Source organism: Lynx canadensis, chromosome C2, assembly GCF_007474595.2.
Source record: "Lynx canadensis isolate LIC74 chromosome C2, mLynCan4.pri.v2, whole genome shotgun sequence".
In the NCBI taxonomy this organism is placed as follows: domain Eukaryota; kingdom Metazoa; phylum Chordata; class Mammalia; order Carnivora; family Felidae; genus Lynx; species Lynx canadensis.
In genome coordinates, this window is record NC_044311.2 from 44,490,528 (window position 1) to 44,513,453 (window position 22,926).

The window sequence follows — 22,926 nt, forward strand, 5'->3', positions numbered from 1 at the left end:
AGTAGTGGATCATTTGGACCTTCTACCAGGTGTGCTTTGATTTGTTCATTGAAGTAACCTTGAAAAAAAGGAAAGGGGGGGGGGGCGTTGGTGAACCTTATCCCAAACAAAGAGGAAAATGAAAGGGGTGGATTAAAAAAAAAAAAAAAAAAAAAAAAAAAAAGACCAGGCAGAGAATCAAAGAAACTAACTATAAGGCTTAATCCAGAGAGAGAGGAAAATAAAGAAGGAGATACAGAAAAGGTGTAAAGAGAGTAGAGTAAAACTGCTTGATTAAACAACAACAACAACAACAACAACAACAAAAAACCAGAACAGAGAAAGAAGAAAGAATGAAAGAAAGAAATATGTATAATAAGAATTGACCAAAAATCAAATCAGAAACTATGAGCCTGATTCCAAAGGGGGAAAAAAAAGAGGGTAGAAAGAAAAAGAAGGGAAAAAAGAAGAGAAGGAAAGAAAAGAGGAAAAAGAAGACCAGAACACATAAAACAGCAGGACAGTTGTCTGTTGGTACCTGGGACTGGTGGCTGTGCTGATCTGGAGGAGAAGCGGTCTGGTTCACTCAGTGTCAGTCCTGCTCAAGTAGATAAGCTGTTGCCTGGCATGGAGGGGCAGGGTTTGGTGTAAGTGGTCCCACCTTCACAGGGGGTGGCTGTCCTGTTCTCTGAGGTCCCACTGTGTTGGTGATGGGGAGAAAAATGGCGACACCCCAGTCTCTCATCCCTGCACTGGGTATCTCAAACCACGCTGTTCAGGCAATGCTCACAGAGCAGTGTCAGCAGTCAGCTTGCCCTGCACCACAGTCCCCCCGTGTCTCCTAGGCACTCTGCCAGGATTCAAAACCAGATGTTTTAAAGGATCCCACTCTGTGCAAACCTGGTTCTCGGGTAGTGCCACTCTGCCCAGTCAACAAAGGGCCTCTGGCTGGCACCTGCAGGGTTGTTGTCCTTGGAGGGGCAACATATCCTCTTCCCACAGTACTCGAGGAAGGGGACTGTTCTCTCCCAGTGCCCCCTGAGATCCTACCATGCCTGGGGCTGGCTCCCCTCCTCCCCCGGTGCCCACATATGGCAATGGCTCCAGTCCAGAGAAAGTCCCACACTTTTGAAAATTCCAGTCTTCAGCTCCTCTAAGACTGTTTATGAAGTGCAAACTAGCACTCTCCCTATTTCTTGTTCCCTGGTCTGTGGTCTGGAGAGGGACTTCCAATACCGGACTTCCACAGCCTCTTTTTCTTTCCCTTTTGTCTCTCCACAGAAGGGTTTCCCCCACTCTGTCTATGCCACCATTTTATCTCCCCCAATTCACATACATGCATCTCAGTTCGGCTAAGCTGTCTCCCTCCACCTGTGGAGGTTTTTGTGTCCCTTTGCAAACTGATTTCGTGGGTGCTCCAAGTGTTCTGACCTCAAAACAGCAGTGTTTGAGGGATGAGGGAAATCCAGGTCCCTATACTTCTCTGCCATTCTAACTCCTCCGAAATGATAATTTCTTAAAAATGATTTGGTGCTTCTTTTTTCTCTGGGGAAAAGGCATCTTTCGTAAGCTAGAGCCAGATATCCTGTATATCTCTTCTATTAAATCAGACCCTTTAGAGAAAGTCAGATGGAACTCTTGCAGGAAAATAATCTGTTTAGAAAATTCCTTGCTGGGAGTGGGGGCTCCCGGGTAGCTCAGTCAGTTGAGTGACTTTGGCTCAGGTCATGATCTCATGGTTTGTGAGTTCAAACCCCACATCGGGCTCTGCTGTCAGGGCAAAGACAGCTTCAGATCCTCTGTCCTCCTCTCTCTCTGCATCTCCTTCACTCCTGCTCTCTCTGTCAAAAATAAATAAACATCAAAAAAAGAAATAAAGAAAATTCCTTGCTAGGAAATTGTGGGAAAAACTCAGGAGGTAGTAAGTGGTTTAATGTTATAGAATTGCTGCTGTTTAATAATTATGTGAAATAAGAATCTAATTTATGCAGTTGTATATGTAGTAAATTGTATATATTCCTTGCTATTTTAGTGAATGTATATTTACAAAATTGATTTAATTGTGTTAAGCTGCGTTAGTGGATCAAATTGTGGAAATGACAACTTAAATAACCTTTTTGTTTTTAGCGTTATGTGTAACTTGGTTGTAACTTGATTGTTTTTAATTTTATATTTAGTATAATTTTGAAAATGCATCTCAGACATTTGATGACCTTCCAGCAAGATTTGGTTATAGACTTCCAGCTGAAGGTTTAAAGGTAAGAAAATAGTAATATATGGTAAAAGCACAAGGTATTTAGTAAGGTGATTTTTGTTGCTCATTATTTGTTTAAAGAATGAAAATATTCTTACTATTATCATAAAACCCATACATATTCATTGTAAAGGGTTCAGACTATTCACTTTTTTGGATAATTTAATCATTCTGAACTAGCCACTGTTAACATTTTGGTATGTATTTCTAAACTGTTTTCTAAGATATATGCCCAGTGTGGGTGGGTGGGTGGGTGTGTTTATAGATATAAGTGTATGTATATATTTGTGTAAGTGTTTGCTTATATAATGAATCTGTATTTAACATTGATAGAAACATGCTACTTGGTTTCCAGGCTTTTCGACTTAATTTGCTATCTAGAACATCATTTCATGGTATTAGAGAAGGATCTATGTTTTTATTTGCAGTGGCTGGAAGGTTTTGCATTATCAGGAAATACTATGAATTTTTGAACATTTATTTGTTTAATTTTTCATGTGGATTTTTAAGTTGTCCAGTTTTTGCTATTATAAACAGTGCTATAGTGAATGTCTTCATTTTTTTGTATTTGTCTATTTATTTGCATAAGATGCATTTCCAAATGTAGAATTGCTCTGTTATGGAACACATTTAAAATTTTATTGTATATTCCAGATTGCCTTTTGAAAGTTTGGGACAGTTTAGAATCCCACCAATAGTGTTTGATACTGTGTTTTACCCCCATACCCTCTTCAATACTAAATATTATCAAATTTTAGTTAATTGACAAAAAAATCTAATGAGATTGAACATAGTAATGTCTTTTGCCCTGTGTGTGTGTGTGTGTGTGTGTGTGTGTGTGGTGTATGTATGCGTGTGTGTGTGTGAATGCGTGCATGTGAATAAGAGAGTGAATTCCCTGTTAATGCTCTTTGCCCATTTTTAAACTAAAATGTCTATCCTTACTGGGGTGCCTGGATGGCTCAGCTGGTTAAGCATCTGACTCTTGATTTCGGATCAGATCATGATCTCATAGTTGTGAGATTGATCCCTGCATCAGACGGCGCTGACAGTACTATGGAGCCTGCTTGGGATTCTCTTTCTCTCTCTCTCTGCCCCTTCCCCCTTTCTCTCTTCCTGTCTCAAAACAAACAAACAAAATGTCTATTCTTACTGATTTCTAAGAATTCTTTATATACTGGAAATATTAATCTATTATTTGCTGTATGTGTTTTAGGTCATTTTTTCTGGTTTGTCCTTCATCTTTAACTTTAAGGTTTCAGTAGTTTTGTTTATGTAGTTAAAAATTGCTATGCTTTCCTTCTACCTCTGGGATTATGGTTAGAAAGTCCTTCCCCATTACAAGATAATATGAGGCTTTTATGTTATATAAGTTAGAATACATGAAATTGTGTATATATGTACCACAAAATGTTTTCAGGTTGTTCTCTCTTAAAATTCCACTTTTAAGTACCATAAAACTATTATTGTCATTTAGGATGATAGGCACCTTTAGGAGGGGCATATTACTTTTTAATTTTTTGAAGATTTTAAGTTATTAAAACAAACTCCCAGCATTGTAGGACTATTTCTTACTGTAAAAATATTTAAACAGAAAAGAAGTATATTGAGGAAAAAGGAAAAGCCTGCCATCACCCCTTCCTCATCTATACATATCAATCCCATTTCCCTCTTCAGTGTTAACATCAGGGTGTTATGTGATCTTACAGACCTTCAGATCTTTTTCTGAATATGTGGTGCTTTTTAGTTCAAAATTTATGAACTCAAGAAGTTCTTAAGTGATGACCATTTGTGTATATGAAAGGTTTCTTAATTTTTATAATGGAATCAACTCTAGCTAAAGATGTCCAGAGTATCATATCCTGGAGAAGCAATTTCCAAATTGTCAGGAACAAAACACATAACCTCCTTGTAAAAATGGCTTGATAAAGGATTGATGCAGCCACTGACCCCCAAAGCACATCACCTTTTCTCCCATCAGTGAGCCTCTGTGGTCTTACCTCAAAACATCCTGCCTCCACTGCCATGCCACCCAAGCTAAAGAAATATCCTTTGCCAGGCTCTTTCTCAAATCTTACACCTTGATTGTTCTATTTGCCTGTAGGCCACATAGTTACTAGCCATGTACTTTAAGTGAAATACTAGCTATGATGGATGCTGGGTAATACGGTTTATAGTGTTTGTTATTGTTTTTATTTTTGTTGTTTTAGTCTACTTTGGGAAGGTAGAATTCATTACGTGGAGAAAGTGGTTTCAGAAAATTTGGGGCACTATGAATGACAGATCTCCACTACAGTGTTAACTCTGAAATTTGATTTCCCCCACCTCCCCACACTTAGCCTTTGATGTCTAAGAGATCTTTTCACAGCTTTACCTATAGATCTAGCATGTTCTTAGTAAGCACTGCGTGGTATTCTGTAATACGAAGGACCATAATTTATTAGCCATTTCCCATGGACAGATATTTTGGTTTCTTATCCAAAATTAAATTATTTCTCTAGGATAGAGGTTTAGAAGTATAATTGAGGAGTCCCTGGGTGTGTTCATCTGAAATTTTCATAGATAAAATAAATTTCGTTTCCAAAAGGCTGTACTAATTTATTCCTATTAACACTGCATGAGAATACACAATTTTTTAAAAGTTTATTTATTTATTTTGAGAGAGAGAGAGAGAGAGTGTGTGTCTGTGGTGGTGGCCAGGCGGGGAGGGGGGAGGGGCAGAGAGAGAGGAGAGAGAGAATCCCAAGCAGGGCTTTGCGCTGTTGCTTCAGAGCCTGACTAAGGGCCTTGATCTCACAAACTGTGAGATCATGACCTGAGCCAAAACCAAGAGTTGGATGCTTAACCAACTGAGCCACCCAAGCGCCCCAGAGAATATCCATTTTTCTAAACCCTTTTCCACACTGGATATTACCAGTCTTTTTAACCTTTCCAATCTGATGGGCAAAAAGTATTATTTTGTTGTAATTTGCATTTCTCTGCTTACCAATGATTTTGAGCGGCATCCTTTCTTTCATTCAGCCTAAGGAGTCGGGCGATCCTTTTACTGAAGAGTCTTTCTTCTTAGTAAGCTTGTTTAAAGAGTTCCATTAACTCCTGATAACCATAGTCTTTTTGGTGCTCCTCTATTACTCTGCTATTGTAAATTCAGTTTACATTTAAAAGATACTTTGACAAAATTGTATATTCACTGTCAAAGAAAGAATAGTGTTAAATATCTGCCTACTTTTTGCATTGTGACAATATAGGGCAAGCCCAGGAAGTGGCAATAAAGAAAGAATGTTCTAACAAATTGTTGGATCATTATGGACATCTTTTATATTTGCATGGCTGGCTTGACATTGCTCAGAATCAGAATTCACAAATGATAGGCTATTATTGTTTACAAGGAGGACTTGATGGTGATGAAATGGGGATAGCTCGCTGTAGTGAAATGTCTGTAAAACCAATCAAGTGTGTTAAAAGTATAAGCAAGTTAATTTAAAAGCACAATATGGTTATTAAGAGATGTGGCTGAGAAATATTTTACTTTTAAACTTTGCTCAGAGAGTTTAGGTGGGATAGTTTTGGTGGGCATATATTCTATATTCTGTAGGTTTTACGATATTCTTGGATTCTATTATTTATAAGAGATCAGATATTTATAATGTAACACATGTCAGTCGAAATTGTATGTTTACTTTCCATTGATGTATATGCCAATAGTAAGCAAATGGTGTTTAGAGGCTTTTCTATCCCCCTCTGACATTCAAAAAAAATATTCAAGTATATAAAAATCAGAAATCCAAAGAAATTTGAGTTTTAATGTAAAAATGAGAATCTTGGATTAAAATATGGCGTGTTAGTACTGTAGTTTTAAAAAAGGGTTTGATATTTTTCCCTGGGGGAAGCTCTGTGTTTTCAGTTACAGAGTTTGATTGGCTGTTTTGGCAGGTACTTTTTAAATTTTTTTAACTTTTTTTTAATTTTTAAAGACCCTGTGGCTGTGCCTCAGATCTGAGGAGAAGATATATGGCATCAATATGTTCCCTTAAATCTAAATATCTTGTAGGAGACCTGGCAATGAAATACTGTATGGCGTGGTCATTGTCCAGAGTTAGACATTCACTAAGAATTCATTACTGATAGTTCCCATTAGGCTTCTTCTATTACTCCAAAAATTTATAAAGTTTCCCCATGCTCTCCACTCCATGCTCATGAGGTCTTTACCCAGAATTATTTGGTGGTGTACTGTAAGATAGGCCTCTATTTTTATCTTTTGAATATGAATAACCAACTATTAGAGCATTGTTGAATAGTCAAGGTTTTATGTATTGATTTGTCATGCTAGCAAGCTGTCTTGCTAGACTCCAGTTTATTATCAATACAGTTGGAATAATTTAGTTACATATTGAAGGCCAGTCTCAGAAGTATCAAACTTTTCTAGGTTTCTTACTGCTATACTTTTAAGAAGTGACTTGATAAGTAGAGGAGATAATGACGGTTACTGAAAAATTCAAAAGATTTATCTTTAAGGAAGCCTTAATCAGTAAGCCTAGCATCTGATTTTTTGAGTATAGCTATCAATGGCAAATCTTAATTTCAGCAAATTACCTTTTGGGCTAGATATACTATGATCATTGTATACAGTATTATAATCTAGTACTTAGTGTATGTTCTTCGTGTTATGAGGAGAAGACCTAGACGATGAAGGTCTTGGAATGCAAATTTGTCCTTGACTGTATCATTCCCGGTATTGGGAACAAAGGTACAAAATAAAGGGTTTTCCTTATATGACATATGATTTATTTCTCCTGATAATTATTCTTAAATTGGCACCCTATGTTATCACTAGTTAATTTCCCACAAACTAGACTGTTCGAAAATTTACTGGTTAACTTCGAGATTCTTTTTTAAGAAATGATTTTGTTTAATACAAAGGCTTGAGATTAGAAGAGAGATTTTGTTTTTTCTCTAGTGAAGGAAAATGCAAACATTGCAAGGAAATGTGGTTGCTTGGATGCCTTATTTGTGATGCCTCCTTTGCTTTCTTTGTAGGGAAGATGCTTAATAGCTACTTACTCTATTTTCCCTCCCAGAACACTGGCTAGTTTTGTGATATGAAGAAGTCTTGCTAAGGCTGAATATACGTGGCTTCCTAGCTCCCAGGAACTTGTTAACTGTCACAATATCACCTTCAATTTGTAGACTGAAACAAAGGTCAGAGTTCTCTTTTCAAAGGATAAATAAGGAAATGACACATTAAAATAAGAAGTAAAACCATACCAGTTTATACACAAAATAGGAATTGTAAAATCTAAAGACATTTCTCAAATGCACAAATGTACAAAAAGAGCACTTCTTCAGTGAATTTTGAGCTTTTAGAATAAAACTTTTCCTATTAATTTCTAAGGTAATGATTGCTCATTCATTTATTAACTTTATCAGGGAACAGAGCATCTCATTAAGATGTGGAAAATAGTGAAGAATTATTTCATCATGACAGTTTATCACTTGGAAAAGAAGCGTGGAGAGAGTAAAGGGGAGGAGAGCCTGAAGGAAAGCATGGAAAGTTTACACATATCCCTCCCATCTTGTGTAGAATACCCCAAATCAGACCATGCCTCTTTTTCTTCTGCAGTTTGGGCCCTAGTCTCTTCTGTCATCCTTGAGCCCATCCACACTGACCTGTTTAGTTTCCTACCACTTTATAAGTCAAAGAAGGCTAAGATGTCTGGTCTCCTAACTCAGCACACTTCCCCAAACTTCCCTGTTTTCATTACTGGATTTCTGTGTTGTTTGTTCACTTAGTAGTTTTCACTAGATTTCCTTGCTAGTGTTCTCAATTTGAAATGGTAAAAGTAAATTTTTATTCTTCTTCCCATGAAAAAATAGTTTTCTGATTATAAGCAATATATGCTCACCATAAAAATTGAGAGACTATAGGACATGTATAAAGAAGAATATGAAAATCATATAATTCTACAACGAAGAGATTGCAGTGGTAGACTTGGGTATAACTGTGTGAATTTCCTATAGACACTCTTATTCCTCCATTTTAAAAATGTGTTTGTATATGCTATTTTGTGTCTTCTTAAAATTTGGCAATATCATGGCATATCCAGTATCATGGATATCTTTTCATGTAAATATATATGCATTCATGTCATCACAGTTTTTTGTTTGTTTTTTTTTTACAATACTTGAATTATACCATAATGTAACCGATCCTCTATCATTGGCTGTCATTGTGTTTAGGTTGCTTTCACTTATTAAAAATTATGAAATATTTCTTTTATTTAAAAAATTTTTTAAACGTATTTATTTTTGAGAGAGAGAGAGAAGAGAGAGAGCATGAACGGGGAAGGGGCACAGAGAGAGGGAGACACAGAATGGGAAGCAGGCTCCAGGCTCTGAGCTGTCAACACAGAGCCCGACGTGGGGCTCAAACCCACGAACCGGAAGATCATCGCCTGAGCCGAAGTCAGCACTTAACCAACTGAGCCACCCAGGCTCCCCAAAATTATGAAATATTTCAAACAGAGGATAGAGTAGGGGAATAATAGAACATCCTATATACCTACCACCTAGATGTTAATAATTTGCGTTTTTAAGAAGCAATAAAATGTTACCAGTGCCATTGAAACATTTTTAAAAAATGTTTATTTACTTAGAGAGAGAGAGAGAGAGAGAGAGAGAGAGAGAGAGAAAATACGAGTGGGGGAGGGGCAGAGAGAGAGGGAGAGAGAGGATCCCAAGCAGGTTCCTCACTGTCAGCACAGAGCCCCTATGCGGGGCTCAAACTCATGAACCATGAGATATGACCTGAGCCAAAACTGAGTCGGATGCTTAACTGACTGAGCCATCTAGGCGCCCAAAGCATTTTTTATCCTTCCAGATTTCATTCCCTCATCTTCCTCCTCACAGATAATCATTATCCTGAAATTTATATCTTTCCCATTTATGTCATAAAACATTTTTCACCTTCTATATGAATCTATAAACATTGTTGCACCTGGTTTTAAAGTTTGTTTGCTCTGGCTTTTAAACTTGCTTTTTTTTCACCCAACACTATATTTGCAATTTATCTGTATTATAGTGTCTGCATTCATTTTAACTGTTGCATAATACTTCATTTTATGAATATGCCACAATTTTTTCATTATTTTATTGGTAGATACATAAAATGTCAATTTTTTTTTTGCTATTATATCTCTAAAAATCCCTCCTTGTGTATATTACAACTAGATGCCATTTCACACTCATGAGATTAGTGAAAATAAAGAGTGTAACAATATCAATGGCCAGCAAGGATTTGAGAAACAGGTAATCTTATATACTGCTGGTATACAAGAATGTCTGACCACTCTGGGGAATTTGGTAATATTCCACTTCTTATCTCAATGATAATTTGCCATAGTGAAATAATTAATTTTTTCCACATTCAATATATTTCTCATTTCTTTTATAAATGAATCTGTAATCATTGTCTTTGAAATTAACAGAAAAACTAATTACTAGTACTAATACCCTTATTACTTTGTACTGTTCTATTTTATGTTTACCTGCATTATCCCTTTTTGCCAGTCGTCATTCTCTTTGAATACTTAATACTGAAATAATTTCTGTAGCTAGGATCTGACCATTTCCATCAGCAATTTTAAGTTCTGGCCCTCTTAATTAGATTGATAACTAGTTTGTATTCAACTTCAGTTAACCAGATTATGCTCAACTGTGACTGAGTTATGACAAATTGCAAATGGCAAATGATGTGATGAGTAATGAATGCTTGAAGGTCTGTTTGTTTCAAAAAACAAAAACAGAAAACAATATGTTTTTTGCTTCATTACCAAAGAATTCTTTTTCGTCAGGATTCACTTTTGTTCACAAAACTAAAGAATTTCTCTGCTGCCTCTTAAGTTTTCACAGATTTACTTTCTCTATTTGTTTCTGAACTCTTTTGCTGTTAAAGATTTTGTTAAGAGTTATGTAAGTGATTAACATGTTTAAAGCCCTTATGTTTTTAGAGGATCTGTCAAGTACTACAGAGTATAAAATGTGAATAAATATTCCTTACTGGCTTGTGTTGACCATTTGTCAGTTTAGGAGGTGATTTTAGAGGATATGTGTTCCCAATGTAAGCTCAGTCCACTTAGAATTCCTTTTGTTTTTAGAGCAACAATCTTGTTGGATGTAACAAATCCTACAAGTATACCACAGACTGAGCTTTTGATTTTCTACTCTGTTGGTTTGGTGTTTAGAGTGGAGTGATAATGTGTGACTGGATTTTTTTCTTAAGCATGACAATGATGTGATTATAATGGTGGTGTGGTGTGTAACATATTTACTAAAAGGCCTTGTCCACCAGAGGGCACAGTCATTTTGTTTTTTAAAATGTCAAGATATGGTCTATGGAGTGAAGCATTATAAGTGTGCTGAATGGGAAACACATAACAGATGGCCTTTCTTCATAGAGCTTGGATATCAGAAAATAAAAATCCTGACAAACAACTACTTCTGTGTTAAGTAAAACTCAAGGCAACAATCTTTAAATTTTTATCAGTTATGTTATTTTTAGGAATTAGATTTGATATAGAAAAACCAAAGGATTAAAATTTTTTTTTTCAACGTTTATTTATTTTTGGGACAGAGAGAGACAGAGCATGAACGGGGGAGGGTCAGAGAGAGAGGGAGACACAGAATCGGAAGCAGGCTCCAGGCTCTGAGCCATCAGCCCAGAGCCCGATGCGGGGCTCGAACTCACGGACCGCGAGATCGTGACCTGGCTGAAGTCGGACGCTTAACCGACTGCGCCACCCAGGCGCCCCGAAAAACCAAAGGATTATAAATAGATCTGTTACAATATCTCTTTATTTAACTCTTTCAACATCAATTTGAGTGAAAAGGGAATTGTTGATCTCATTTCCTAGCTTTGTCCTAGACACCATGGTTTATTGCCCTTCCCCAGCACCCCCCCTCCCCCTTTTAATGACAAGGTCATTAGTAAGCTATTATGCCTGCAGATTAGTTTGAAGTAGTGAATTTAGGGAGAAGGTACTTGTTAATTTACCTACAAAAGTGAAATTCTGTCTGCAATCAAATCTTATTTTGATCATGTAAAGAAAGGTACAGATGTTTAACAAGATAAATTATATTTAGTTGGAACAGTCAATATTCTAAAATCAAGAGGTGATCATATAGGAATTTGGAATATATTTCCACTTACCCAATGTGATCTAGGAAACAAAGAGAAAAAGAAAAACAAAAAAGCATCTCCATAAGATAAAAACATGTTTTCTTGTTGTCTGTAAAAATAGTACTTACTAGTTACAGTGGGCTGGAGCCTGTGCAAAGAGGTGATCCCCTTCAAGAGCATTCATGAAACATGTGTTTCTAGATGACCTTAGGCAATACAGATACTACTTTTTTTGGTAAGAATTTAATAAACAACACTAATAGTAAAAACAGGAATATTTAAGATACAACCTTAAGTCCTACTAAAAACCATCTAGTTCATTGACTAGCTTTATGTCCTCAGTTTTTAAAAGTTTTTTTAATTAATTAATGTATTTTTAAATTTACATTCAAGTTAGTTAGCATGTAGTGCAACAATGATTTCAGAAGTAGATTCCTTAATGCCCCTTACTCATGTAGCCCATCCCGTCAACCACAGCCCCTCCAGCAACCCTCTGTTCTGTATATTTAAAAGTCTCTTATGCTTTGTCCCCCTCCCTGTTTTCATATTGTTTTTGCTTCCTTTCCCTTATGTTCATCTGTTTTGTATCTTAAATTACTCATATGAGTGAAGTCATATGATATTTGTCTTTCTCTAATTTTGGTTAGCATAGTACCCTCAAGTTCCATCCACGTAATTGCAAATGACAAGATTTCATGCTTTTTGATTGCTGAGTAATACTCCCTTGTATATACACTACATATATGTGTAAACAGGTTTACACATGTGTGTATATGTGTATATACACCACATCTTCTTTATCCATTTATCCATCGATGGACTTTTGGGCTCTTCCTATACTTTGGTTATTGTTGATAGTGCTGCTCTAAACATTGGGGTGCATGTGCCCCTTTGAAACAGCGTACTTGTATCCCTTGGATAAATTCCTAGTAGTGCGATTGCCGGGTCATAGGGTAGTTCTAGTTTTAATTTTTTGAGGAAGCTCCATACTGTTTTCCAGAGTGGCTGCACCAGTTTGCCTTCCTATCAGCAAGGCGAAAGATATCCTCTTTCTCCGCATCCTCATCAACATCTGTGGTTGCCTGAGTTGTTAATGTTAGCCATTCTGACAGGTGTGAGGTGGTATCTCATTGTGGTTTTGATTTGTACTTCCCTGATGATGACTGATGTTGAGCATTTTTTCATGTGTCGGTTGGCCGTCTGGATGTCTCCTTTGAGAAGTGTCTATTCCTGTCTTTTGCCCATTTCTTCACTGGATTATTTGTTTTTTGGGTGTTTTTTTTTTTTTTTTTTTTTTTTTTTTTTTTTTTTTATTTTTTTTTAAAATTTTTTTTTTCAACGTTTATTTATTTTTGGGACAGAGAGAGACAGAGCATGAACGGGGGAGGGGCAGAGAGAGAGAGGGAGACACAGAGTCGGAAACAGGCTCCAGGCTCTGAGCCATCAGCCCAGAGCCCGACGCGGGGCTCGAACTCACGGACCGTGAGATCGTGACCTGGCTGAAGTCGGACGCTTAACCGACTGCGCCACCCAGGCGCCCCTGTTTTTTGGGTGTTGAGTTTGATAAGTTCTTTGTAGATTTTGGATACTAACCCTTTATCTGATATGTCATTTGCAAGTATCTTCTCACATTGCATTGGTTGCCTTTTAGTTTTGCTGATTGTTTCCTTCGCTGTGCAGAAGCTTTTTATATTGATGAGGTCCCAATAGTTCATTTTTGTTTACTTAATTTATTTTTAAGTAATTTCTACACCCATCATGGTGCTCAAACTCATGGCCCTGCAATCAAGAGTCATGCTCTTCAGACTGAGCCAGCCCACTGCCCCATATTTTTTTAATAACAAGTTTATTGAGATACAATTCACATACCATACAATTCACCCATTTGAAGTGTATCTTTCAGTGGCTTTTAGTATATTCAGAGTTATGCAGTTATCACTACAATGAATTTTAGAACATTCTCCTCACCCCCAAGAGAAACTCCATACCCATTTAGCAGTCATTCTCTGTTTCTCTTCAACCCCTCCAGTTGCAGCCCTAGGCAATTATTAATTTATTTTCTCCAAACTCTCTAAAGAGTTGCCCATTCTTGACATTTCATTTATAAATGGGATCTATAATATGTAGCCTTTTGTTTCTGGCTTCTTTCACTTAGCATGTCTTCAAAGTTCATCTGTATCATAGCATGTATCATTACTTAGTTCCTTTTGATGGCAGCTAATATTCCAATGTATGGTTATACCACATTTTGTTTATCTCTTCATCAGTTAGTAGACATTTGCGCATTTTTGCTTTTTGGTTATTATGGATAATGCTGCTGTGAACATCAGTGTATATGTTTTAATGTCTACCTATGTTTTCATTTCTCTTGAGTATATACTTAAGAGTAGAATTTTTGGGTCATATGGTAACTCTGTTTAGTCTTGTAGGGAACAGCCAGACTGCTTCAAAGTGGGTTCACCATTTTCAGCTTCACCAGCAGTGTGTGTGGTTTCCAAGTTCGCCATTTCCTTGTCAAGACTTGTTTTTAATATCTATCTATCTATCTATCTATCTATCTATATTTTATAGATTTTCTAGTGGGTGTGAAGCACTTTATCATTGTGGTTGTGATTTGCATTTCCCTAGTCATTAGTGATGTTGAGCATCTTTTCATGGGCTTATTAGCCAGTCATATATGTCCTTTGAAGAAATGTCTATTCAAATCCTTTGCTTATTTTAAAATTGGGTTCTGGCTCATTCAGTTAAGTGTCCAACTTCGGCTCAGGTCAGGATCTTGCGAGGTGTGAGTTCGAGCCCTGCATCGGGCTCTGGGCTGACTGCTCGGAGCCTGGAGCCTGCTTCGGATTCTGTGTCTTCCTCTCTCTCTGCCCCTCCCTCAATCACACTCTGTCTCTCAAAAATGAATAAATGTTAAAAAAAAATTAAATTGGGTTCTATGCCTTTTTATTTTTGAGTTGTAAGATTTCTTTATGTATTCTGGGTAAAAGTCCCTTGTTAGATGTATGATTGGTAAGTACTTCTTCCTATTCTCTGGCTTGTCTTTTCATTTTTTTGATGATGCCTCCTGTTTAATTTTGATTAAGTCCAGTCTATCTATGGTTTCTCCTGTTGTTTATGTTTTTGGTATCTTATGTAATAAATCGATATCTAATCCAAGGCCATGAAGATTTTATGTATGTTTTCTTCCTGGACTATTTTGTCTTAGTTTTTAGATTTCGGTCTTTATTTTGAGTTTATTTTTCTATTTAATGTGAGGTAGAGGTTCAACATAATTCTTTTGCATGTGGATAATCCAGCTTTCTCACCACCAGTTGTTGAAAAAGCTATTCTTTCTAGATTACATTGTCATGGCACCCTTGTTTTTTTTTTTTTTTAAAAAAAAGTTAACCACAAATATGGAAGTTTATTTCTAGAATTTATATCCTACTCCATTGATCTGTGTATCAGTATGCCAGTACCATACTGTCTGGATTACTACAGCTATGTAGTAAGTTTTAAATTTGGGAAGTGTGGGTCTTCCAACTTTGTTTTTGTCTTCAAGATTATTTTGGCTATTTTGGATACCTCGAATTTCCATTTGAACTTTAGGATGTCAGTGTCTGGGGAAAAAGAAATCCATCTAGGATATTGACATAGATTCAGTCAAAATTGTAGATTAATTTAGGGAGTATTGCCATCTTAACACTATTACGTCTTCTTATCTATAAAATTAGACTGTCTTTCCATTTATTTAGGTCTTTTTAAATTTCTTTTAACAAAGGTTTATGGCTTTTAGTGTACAAGTCTTATACCACTATTATTAAATTCATTCTTGCATATTTTGTTTTTGATACTGTTGTATCAAAAAATTGTTTTCCTAGTTTGCTTTTCAGATGGCTCATTGCAAGTGTGTAGAAATGGTTGATTTTTTACATTGATTTTGTATTCTGCAACCTTGCTGAACTTGTTTATTGCTAATTGTGTTTCAGTGGATTCCTTAGGATTTTCTATATACCATTGACTATTGTATTTCTAGATACAATCTATAAACAATGTGGATTTAGAGGCGCTGACCCCTACGTGGTCAAAAAACTGTGTATAACTTTTGACTCCCCAAAAACTTAATTCCTAATACTGTTGACCAGAAGTCTTGCTGATGATATAAACAGTCAACACATATTTTGTATATGTATTACATTTATATACATAAAATAATATATAAAATATACAGTAAAATTAGAGAAAAGAAAATATTATTAGGAAAATCAGAAGAAAGGGAAAATACTTTTATAGTGCCATAGTATATATAAAAAAAAAATCCATCTGTAAGTGGCCTGTGCAGTTCAATCCCATGTTGTTCAAGGGTCAACTGTATAAACTCATGCCCTCTGCAGATTCCTTTCCAATCTGAGTGCTTTTCCTTCCTTCCTTCCTTCCTTCCTTCCTTCCTTCCTTCCTTCCTTCCTTTCCTTCATTCCTTTTTTTTTTTTTTTTCCTAATTGCCCTGGCTAGACCTGCCAGTACATTTTTTAAATTGGAGAACGTTTTTCATTATTTTGAAATTTGAAATGTTTCTTTGACCGGAAAGCAATGAATGTCTAAAATAGGACAAGGCAAATAATCCTTGAAATTCCTAAATAATCCTATTTAGTACCTTTTTGCATAGAAGTGTCAAGAGCAGACATTCTTATCTTGTTCAGTAGGGGCAAAGAATATAGTCTTTCATCATTAAATATGATGTTAGCTGCATAGTTTTATAGATGTCCTTTATTAAGTTGAAAAATTCCCTTCTATCCTTCTATTTGTAGTTGGTACTTTAATTATTAATTTATATAATTTTGTATTTACTAATGAACCCTGAGAGAAGAGAGGAGAATAAGTATATATTCATAATGTAGTTATATTAACCTCATTTATTATTCTGGTTCTCTTTATGCTTGTGGATTTGAATTACCACCTAGTGCCATCTCTTTTATTTTTTTTAAGTTTATTTATTTTGAGAGAAAGAAAGTGTGAGTGTGAGCAGGGGAGGGGCAGAGAGAGAGAGAGAGAGAGGAGAGAGAGAGAAAGAGAATCCCAAGCAGGCCCTGTGCTGTCAGAGCAGAGCCCGACACAGCGCTTGATCCCATGAACTGTGAGATCATGATCTGAGCCAATATCAAGAGTTAGACACTTAGCCAACTGAGCCACTCAGGTGCCCCTACCATCTCCTTACTTTAATATGGCTCTCCAGTGCATACTAATTGGAAGCTCAACTTTGAGGCAACAGCTAGAAAGTCAGGATATTATATATGCAGTCTAGCCCCTGTCAGGGAGAAACTAGAAGGTAGGGGTTTTTGGTTACTTACTCTGTGGTGAGCTAGAGGGAGTAGTCACTGGAAATGCTTGTGTTCCCAAGTGGAATCATTTCATAGTTTTATATGTTTTGGGGTACTCATGAAATACCAAGCCGCATCAGATCCCAGAGTTAGGTGATTCGGAAGTCAACTTGGGTGGCAACTGTAGCAGTTGGAGTGCTAGATGTGTGGACCAGCTCCTTTCAGGGAGAAGCTGGAAGCTTGTTTTTTTGTTTTTTTTTTTTTGAGTGAGCTGCAGGTAGACAGCAGGGGATGTGCTCACCAGATCAGTCAGGCTTCTGGGAGGATCTCAGTCAGTTCCCACATGCAGGCTGATTATAAGCCAGTACCTTAGGCAGCAGCTGGTGGAGTATGTAGTCATAGCCCTTCTGGGTAAAGACAGGGATGGGTATTTTTGCTTGCATCCTCTGTACTGAGTCCTGGGGGGGGAGTAGTAGATAGGGAGGGCTTCCACACCTGTTAAAAACTGCTTTTTTTGTTTAATATGGTCCTATGGGACTTGAGAATGCCAAGCCCTATTGGCTATCAAAGCTAGGCAATTTGATGGCCTGTCCCTCATGTGGCAGCCATAAGAGGTGGGATGCTAGACATGTGGACACACTTCTAGAGAGAAGCTGGAGACTTGATTTTATTGTTGGAGTGAGCCAGAAGGAGAATGGAAGTGCCCACCAGCTTTTTAGGCCTTGGGGATGATTGAAGTCAGTAACTAGATGTGTGCTGATTAGAAGTTAGATCCTCAGGGAGCAGCTTGTACATTATGTAGTCAAACCTTTTCCAGGAAAAGACTGGGAGATGGGTGTTTTTGCCTCCTCCCTCTGTATTGAGCCCTAGATGATAGCCATGCTGGGTGCACCTGCATTCGCTACGAACTGTTTCTTTGCTACAGCCTGTGGGACTCATGGACACAAGCCCTCTTGGCTTTCAGAGCTAGGTGATTTGGGGGCCAGTCCCCTGGATGGCAGCCTTAAAAATCAGAGTGCTAGATGTGTGGTCCCAACCCTTTGCTTTTCAGAGAGAAGCTGGGAATTAGATGTTCCCTCTTGATTGTATGGCACTGTACTGAGGATGGGGTTTGTAGCAAGAGTATGTCTCAGCCTTTCCTGTTAACTATGTTAGTATTTTCTTAGTTGCTTGATGTGTAGGCATCACGTAGCTAATTTCTAGATATCTTGCGGGGGGGGGGTTGCTCCACGTGTAGCTGTATATTCTGTACATGCATGTGAGGAGGGAAATTCATGCTCCTTCATTTTAAGTTTCCACAGCAGTGCACAAGAGTTCCAATTTCTTCACATCTGTGTCCATATTTGTTATTTTATTTGATTACAGTCATCCTAACAGATAGGAAGTATGGTTTTGATTTTCATTTCCCTAATGAGTGGAGATGCTGAGGATCTTTTCATGAGCTTTTTGGCCATTGTTTATCTTCTTTAGAGAAATGATTGTCCAAGTCCTGTATTTTTTATTCAGGTTAACTTGTTTTTATTGAGTTCTAGGAGCTCTTTATATATTCTCAATGTCAATACATTACTACATGTATGATTGAAAAATGTTGTCCCTCATTCCATGGGTTGTCTTTCGTGTCTTTTGCCCTTTAATGCAAAAATTTTTCATTTTGATGAAATCCAAATCATCTATTTTTTGTTGCCTGTGCTTTTAATGTCCAAGACATCATTGTCAAATCCAATGTCATGATGTTTTTCCCTTATGTTTTCATATAAGAGTTTTATATATTAGCTCTTACATTTAGGTCATTGATCCATTTTGGATTAATTTTTTATTTAGCATAAGATAAGGGTACAATTTTATTCTTTTGCATGTGGATATCCAGTTTTCCTAATACCATTTGTTGACAGAACCATCTTTTCTCAATTCAGTGGTCTTGGTATCCGTGTCAAAGTGATTTGACTTATATGTGAGGGCTTATTTCTGAGATATCTTTGCTATTTCATTGGTGTTTATGTGTCTGTGTTTATGCCAGCCCCAGACTGTTTTGATTACTGGAGCTCTGTAGTAAGTTTTAAAATCAGGAAGTATGAGAGCTCTGAGTTTGTTCTTTTTCAATATTGTTTTGACTATTAGAGGTCTCTTGAGATCCCATATACATTATAGGGTGGAGTTTTGTATTTCTGCAAAAAACATCATTGGGATTTTAACCAATTTACCCACCAGGTGCCCGGGTAGTAATGTTCTTTGTTTTGTGATTTTCATTATTTGAGTCCTCTTGAGCTGTCATTTTTGTTGAACTTTTTGAAGAATCAACTCTAGCTGTCACTGATTTTCTCTCTCTCTTTTTTTTTTTTTTTTTAAATAATTCTGACTTTAACTCTGCTTTAGTAATTATTTCCCTTTTCCTGATAGCTCTGGGCTTAGTTCTTTTTTTTTTTTTATGTTTATTTTTGAGAAAAAGAGGGCATGCGTGCGGGGGAGGGGCAGAGAGAGGAGGAAAGGATCTGAAGTGGGCTCTGCACTGACAGCAGTAAGCCTGATGTGGGGCTCGAACTCACGAACCGCAGGATCATGACCTGAGCCAAAGTCGGAGCTCAACTGACCGAGCCACCCAGGTGCCCCTGGGTTTAGTTCTTCTTATTCTTGTTTCTTCAGGTATAAAGTTAGGTTGTTGATTTGCAATATTTCTTATTTTTCAATGTAAGTAATTACAGCTATAAATTCCTTTCCTGACACTGTTTTTGCTACATCACCTAAGTTTTGGTATGTTGTGTTTTCATTTACATTTGTCTCCAGACATTTTCTTATTTCCCCTGCTAGTTCTTCTTTGACCTCTTCATTATTTTTTAAATGAACTTTGCCACATTCTGTTTCAAATAAAGTGAGTTTCCTTAGGAAGAGCTTTGGAGGTCTTTTTTCTTACAGACTGCCTCTCTTAGTGGGCAAACTTTCTGAGCCACTGATAGGGAATTGGCTCCATTCAAAATGCATCAGTCTCGGGGCGCCTGGGTGGCGCAGTCGGTTAAGCGTCCGACTTCAGCCAGGTCACGATCTCGCGGTCTGTGAGTTCGAGCCCCGCGTCGGGCTCTGGGCTGATGGCTCAGAGCCTGGAGCCTGTTTCCGATTCTGTGTCTCCCTCTCTCTCTGCCCCTCGCCCGTTCATGCTCTGTCTCTCTCTGTCCCAAAAATAAATAAACGTTGAAAAAAAAAAAATTAAAAAAAAAATGCATCAGTCTCACTGGTTTTTTTTTCTACTCTCGGAAATGCTTGTGCACTTATGGTTTCCTATGCTTATTCCTTTATTACGAATATTGCTATATCTCCCGGATGATTGCCTAGCATAAAATTAATGTTTTCATTTTTCATTGACACTCTGCTTTATGTGCAGTGTGCTGGTTGTGGGTAGTTATCTCTGGTCTACTCTATTTGCCTCTCCCAGCATGGATCCTTTGTCCTGCAGGTGAGTTAGGAGGAAGGTGACCAGGGCCCCAGTGTTCTTGGCCCTGTGTTCTTTGCCACATTCACCAGGAATTTAACCTTTGCAATTTGGAGCTGGAGAGGTGAGAAATGGTGGTGATCTTCCCCTCCTTCTGAGGTACCATAGTCCTTAACTGGATACTGAGGGGAGAAGGAGCCTTGTGGCCTTTGCCACAGAGTGGAGCTTCCATCTCACTGAGCTAGTGGCAGGGGAGTGAGCTGTGGCTCAGAAGCCACAAACTGTTTCTTTTTTGATAATGTTTTTATTTACTTTTGAGAGAGCACGAGTGGGGCAGGGCAGAGAGAGAGGAGGTCGAGGATCTCAAGTGGGCTCTGTGCTGACAGCAGCACGCCTGAAGTGGAGCTTGAACCCAAGAACTGTGAGATCATGACCTGAGCTGAAGTTGGACACTCAACTGACTGAGCCACTCAGGGGCCCCTCAAATGCCACAAACTTTGGATTTTCTTACCTCAGCTCTCCTTCAGCATAAATTTCTCATCAACCTACTAACTACCATTCTTGGCTTAACCTGGCTATTTTGAAGGAACAGATTCTCCTAGTCTTTTGAAATAGATAATCTCTTTGATAGTAAAAACATTCTTCTATATCCTCTGCTTTTGGAAAGGTAATATTACGAGGATTTATTTATTTATTTATTTTTTTGTTTATTTATTTTGAGAAAGTGCATACGTGTGCGTGTGTGTGGCCATGCGCGCGCACACACACACACACACACACACACACACACAAGGGGAGGGGCAGAGACAGAGGAAGAAACAATCCCAAATAGGCTTCATGCTATCAGCGCAGAGCCTGACGTGGGACTCAGTCTCAGGATTTGTGAGATCATGACCTAAACCAAAATCAAGAGTTGGTCACTTAACTGACTGAGCCACCCAGATGCCCCAGATTATTAAGAGGATTTTCTATTTTGAGACTTACTTATATGATTTATCTTATACTTGGTAATTATCCAATTTTTATATCAAATGTTAAGGAAGTATGTGCATTGAAAATTATCGCAATTTTGTGGCAGTATTTTCTCAGCCCTGAGCAATTTTACCAATATGAGTAGGTATAAAAGCTATATTCAGCATTTAAAAATTGAAAAGCTGATCGATGTAAAACCAGGAAGGAGACTGTTACCATAGAGGTATTCACAACAAGTACTTTATCATGCTCATTTCTATTGTAATATGGTGTCTGGCATACAATGTAAATTTCTTGAAGGCAGAATCTTTCTCTCTGACAGTTCCTGAATTACAGTAGGGAGTCAGCAAATTTGTTCAGTGAACCGGTGTATCAGTAGAATAAAGAATTAAAACGACAATTAATGCTTCAGGTTGACCTGTTGGGAATAGATTATGAAGTAGGAAATGACCAAAATGTCTGTAAATATATTTCTTTTTCTTTTTTTTTTTTTTAATGTTTATTTATTTTTGAGACAGAGAGAGACAGAGCATGAATGGAGGAGGGGCAGAGAGAGGGAGACACAGAATCGGAAGCAGGCTCCAGGCTCTGAGCCATCAGCCCAGAGCCTGACACGGGGCTCGAACTCACGAACCGTGAGATCATGACCTGAACTGAAGCCGGACGCTCAACCGACTGAGCCACCCAGGCGCCCCTGTCTGTAAATATATTGAGCAGTTTGCCATCTCAGGGGTTCAACAGTGTTCTTCAGTGAGCATGAAAAGCCATATTTATGAATCTGGTAGCCTGATGTTTGCTGTTTTTAGGGTAATTTTTGCCATCTGTTTTCTACTTGCCCTCAGGAGCTCTGTGGAAAAAAAACTTGAGGATTAAAAACTCCCAACTTCAGGATTTACTTTGCTATCTGACAGTAGGAAGTATATAGGAGATAAGCCAACCTCTTGTGCTCACCCTCACACCTTGATGACTAGCTCATCTTATTTTATATGTCTCATTTAGGAGTATTGTTCATATTTAGTACTTTGTATGGATCAGAGATGCAAAACTGTCAACAGTGACCTGGCATCACAGGGAGCATAACTGGAACTCACAACTGCTCATAATTCTTCCTTTCTTTTTATTCAGTATATATGTTTGGCCTGACCGCTATTCCCTAATCTTTCCTCTCCCAAACTGAGCATATTTTGCTTGTAACTTTTGGCATAATGATATAATAATACTGCACATGCTAAGAGAATTTGCTTTGTAATGGAATCTGAAAATGAATCCTTGTATAAAGCAAGAAATGTTTTCTTAAAATAAATAATTATTATATGTTAGGATAAATGTATTGAAATAAAGTAAACATTTTACTGACTGATTCTATACAAATAGAACTATCTTTGGTATTGGATGCTTCCAATTTCCTTCTTGACACCTTGTAATTCATTCTAAGTTGTGAGCTTTTCTCTTTCCAAGTATATTTGTTTAGTACAAATATTATCATAATAATAACAGAAGTAATAAAAATAGAACTATGATCCAGTAATCACATTACTTCTAGTAATTTACTTCCCAAATACAAAAATAGTAATTCAAAAGGATACATGTACCCCCTACGTTTATTGTAGCATTATTTACAGTAGCCAAACTATGGCAGCAACCGAAGTGTCCATCCATAGATGAATGGATAAAGAAGATGTGGTATGTATATACAATGGAATATTATTCAGCCTTAAAAAGATTGAAATCTTGCCATTTGCAACAATATGGATGACGCTACAGTATAATGCTAAGCAAAATAAGTCAGAGAAAGACAAATACCATCTGATTTCCCTCATGTGGA

General features: G+C 37.4%; 1 protein-coding gene across 6 annotated transcripts in view; it reads left to right on the forward strand.

The window, feature by feature from the left end:
- The window catches only part of RNF13 (ring finger protein 13), a 167,367-nt gene that overhangs the window by 38,225 nt on the left and 106,216 nt on the right, over nt 1–22,926 (forward strand). For all 6 annotated transcript variants that reach the window (XM_030330512.2, XM_030330511.2, XM_030330516.1 and 3 more), the window contains exon 3: nt 2,157–2,237. In XM_030330512.2, the coding sequence (XP_030186372.1) occupies nt 2,157–2,237 (81 nt within the window). The remainder of the gene's footprint in view (nt 1–2,156; nt 2,238–22,926) is intronic.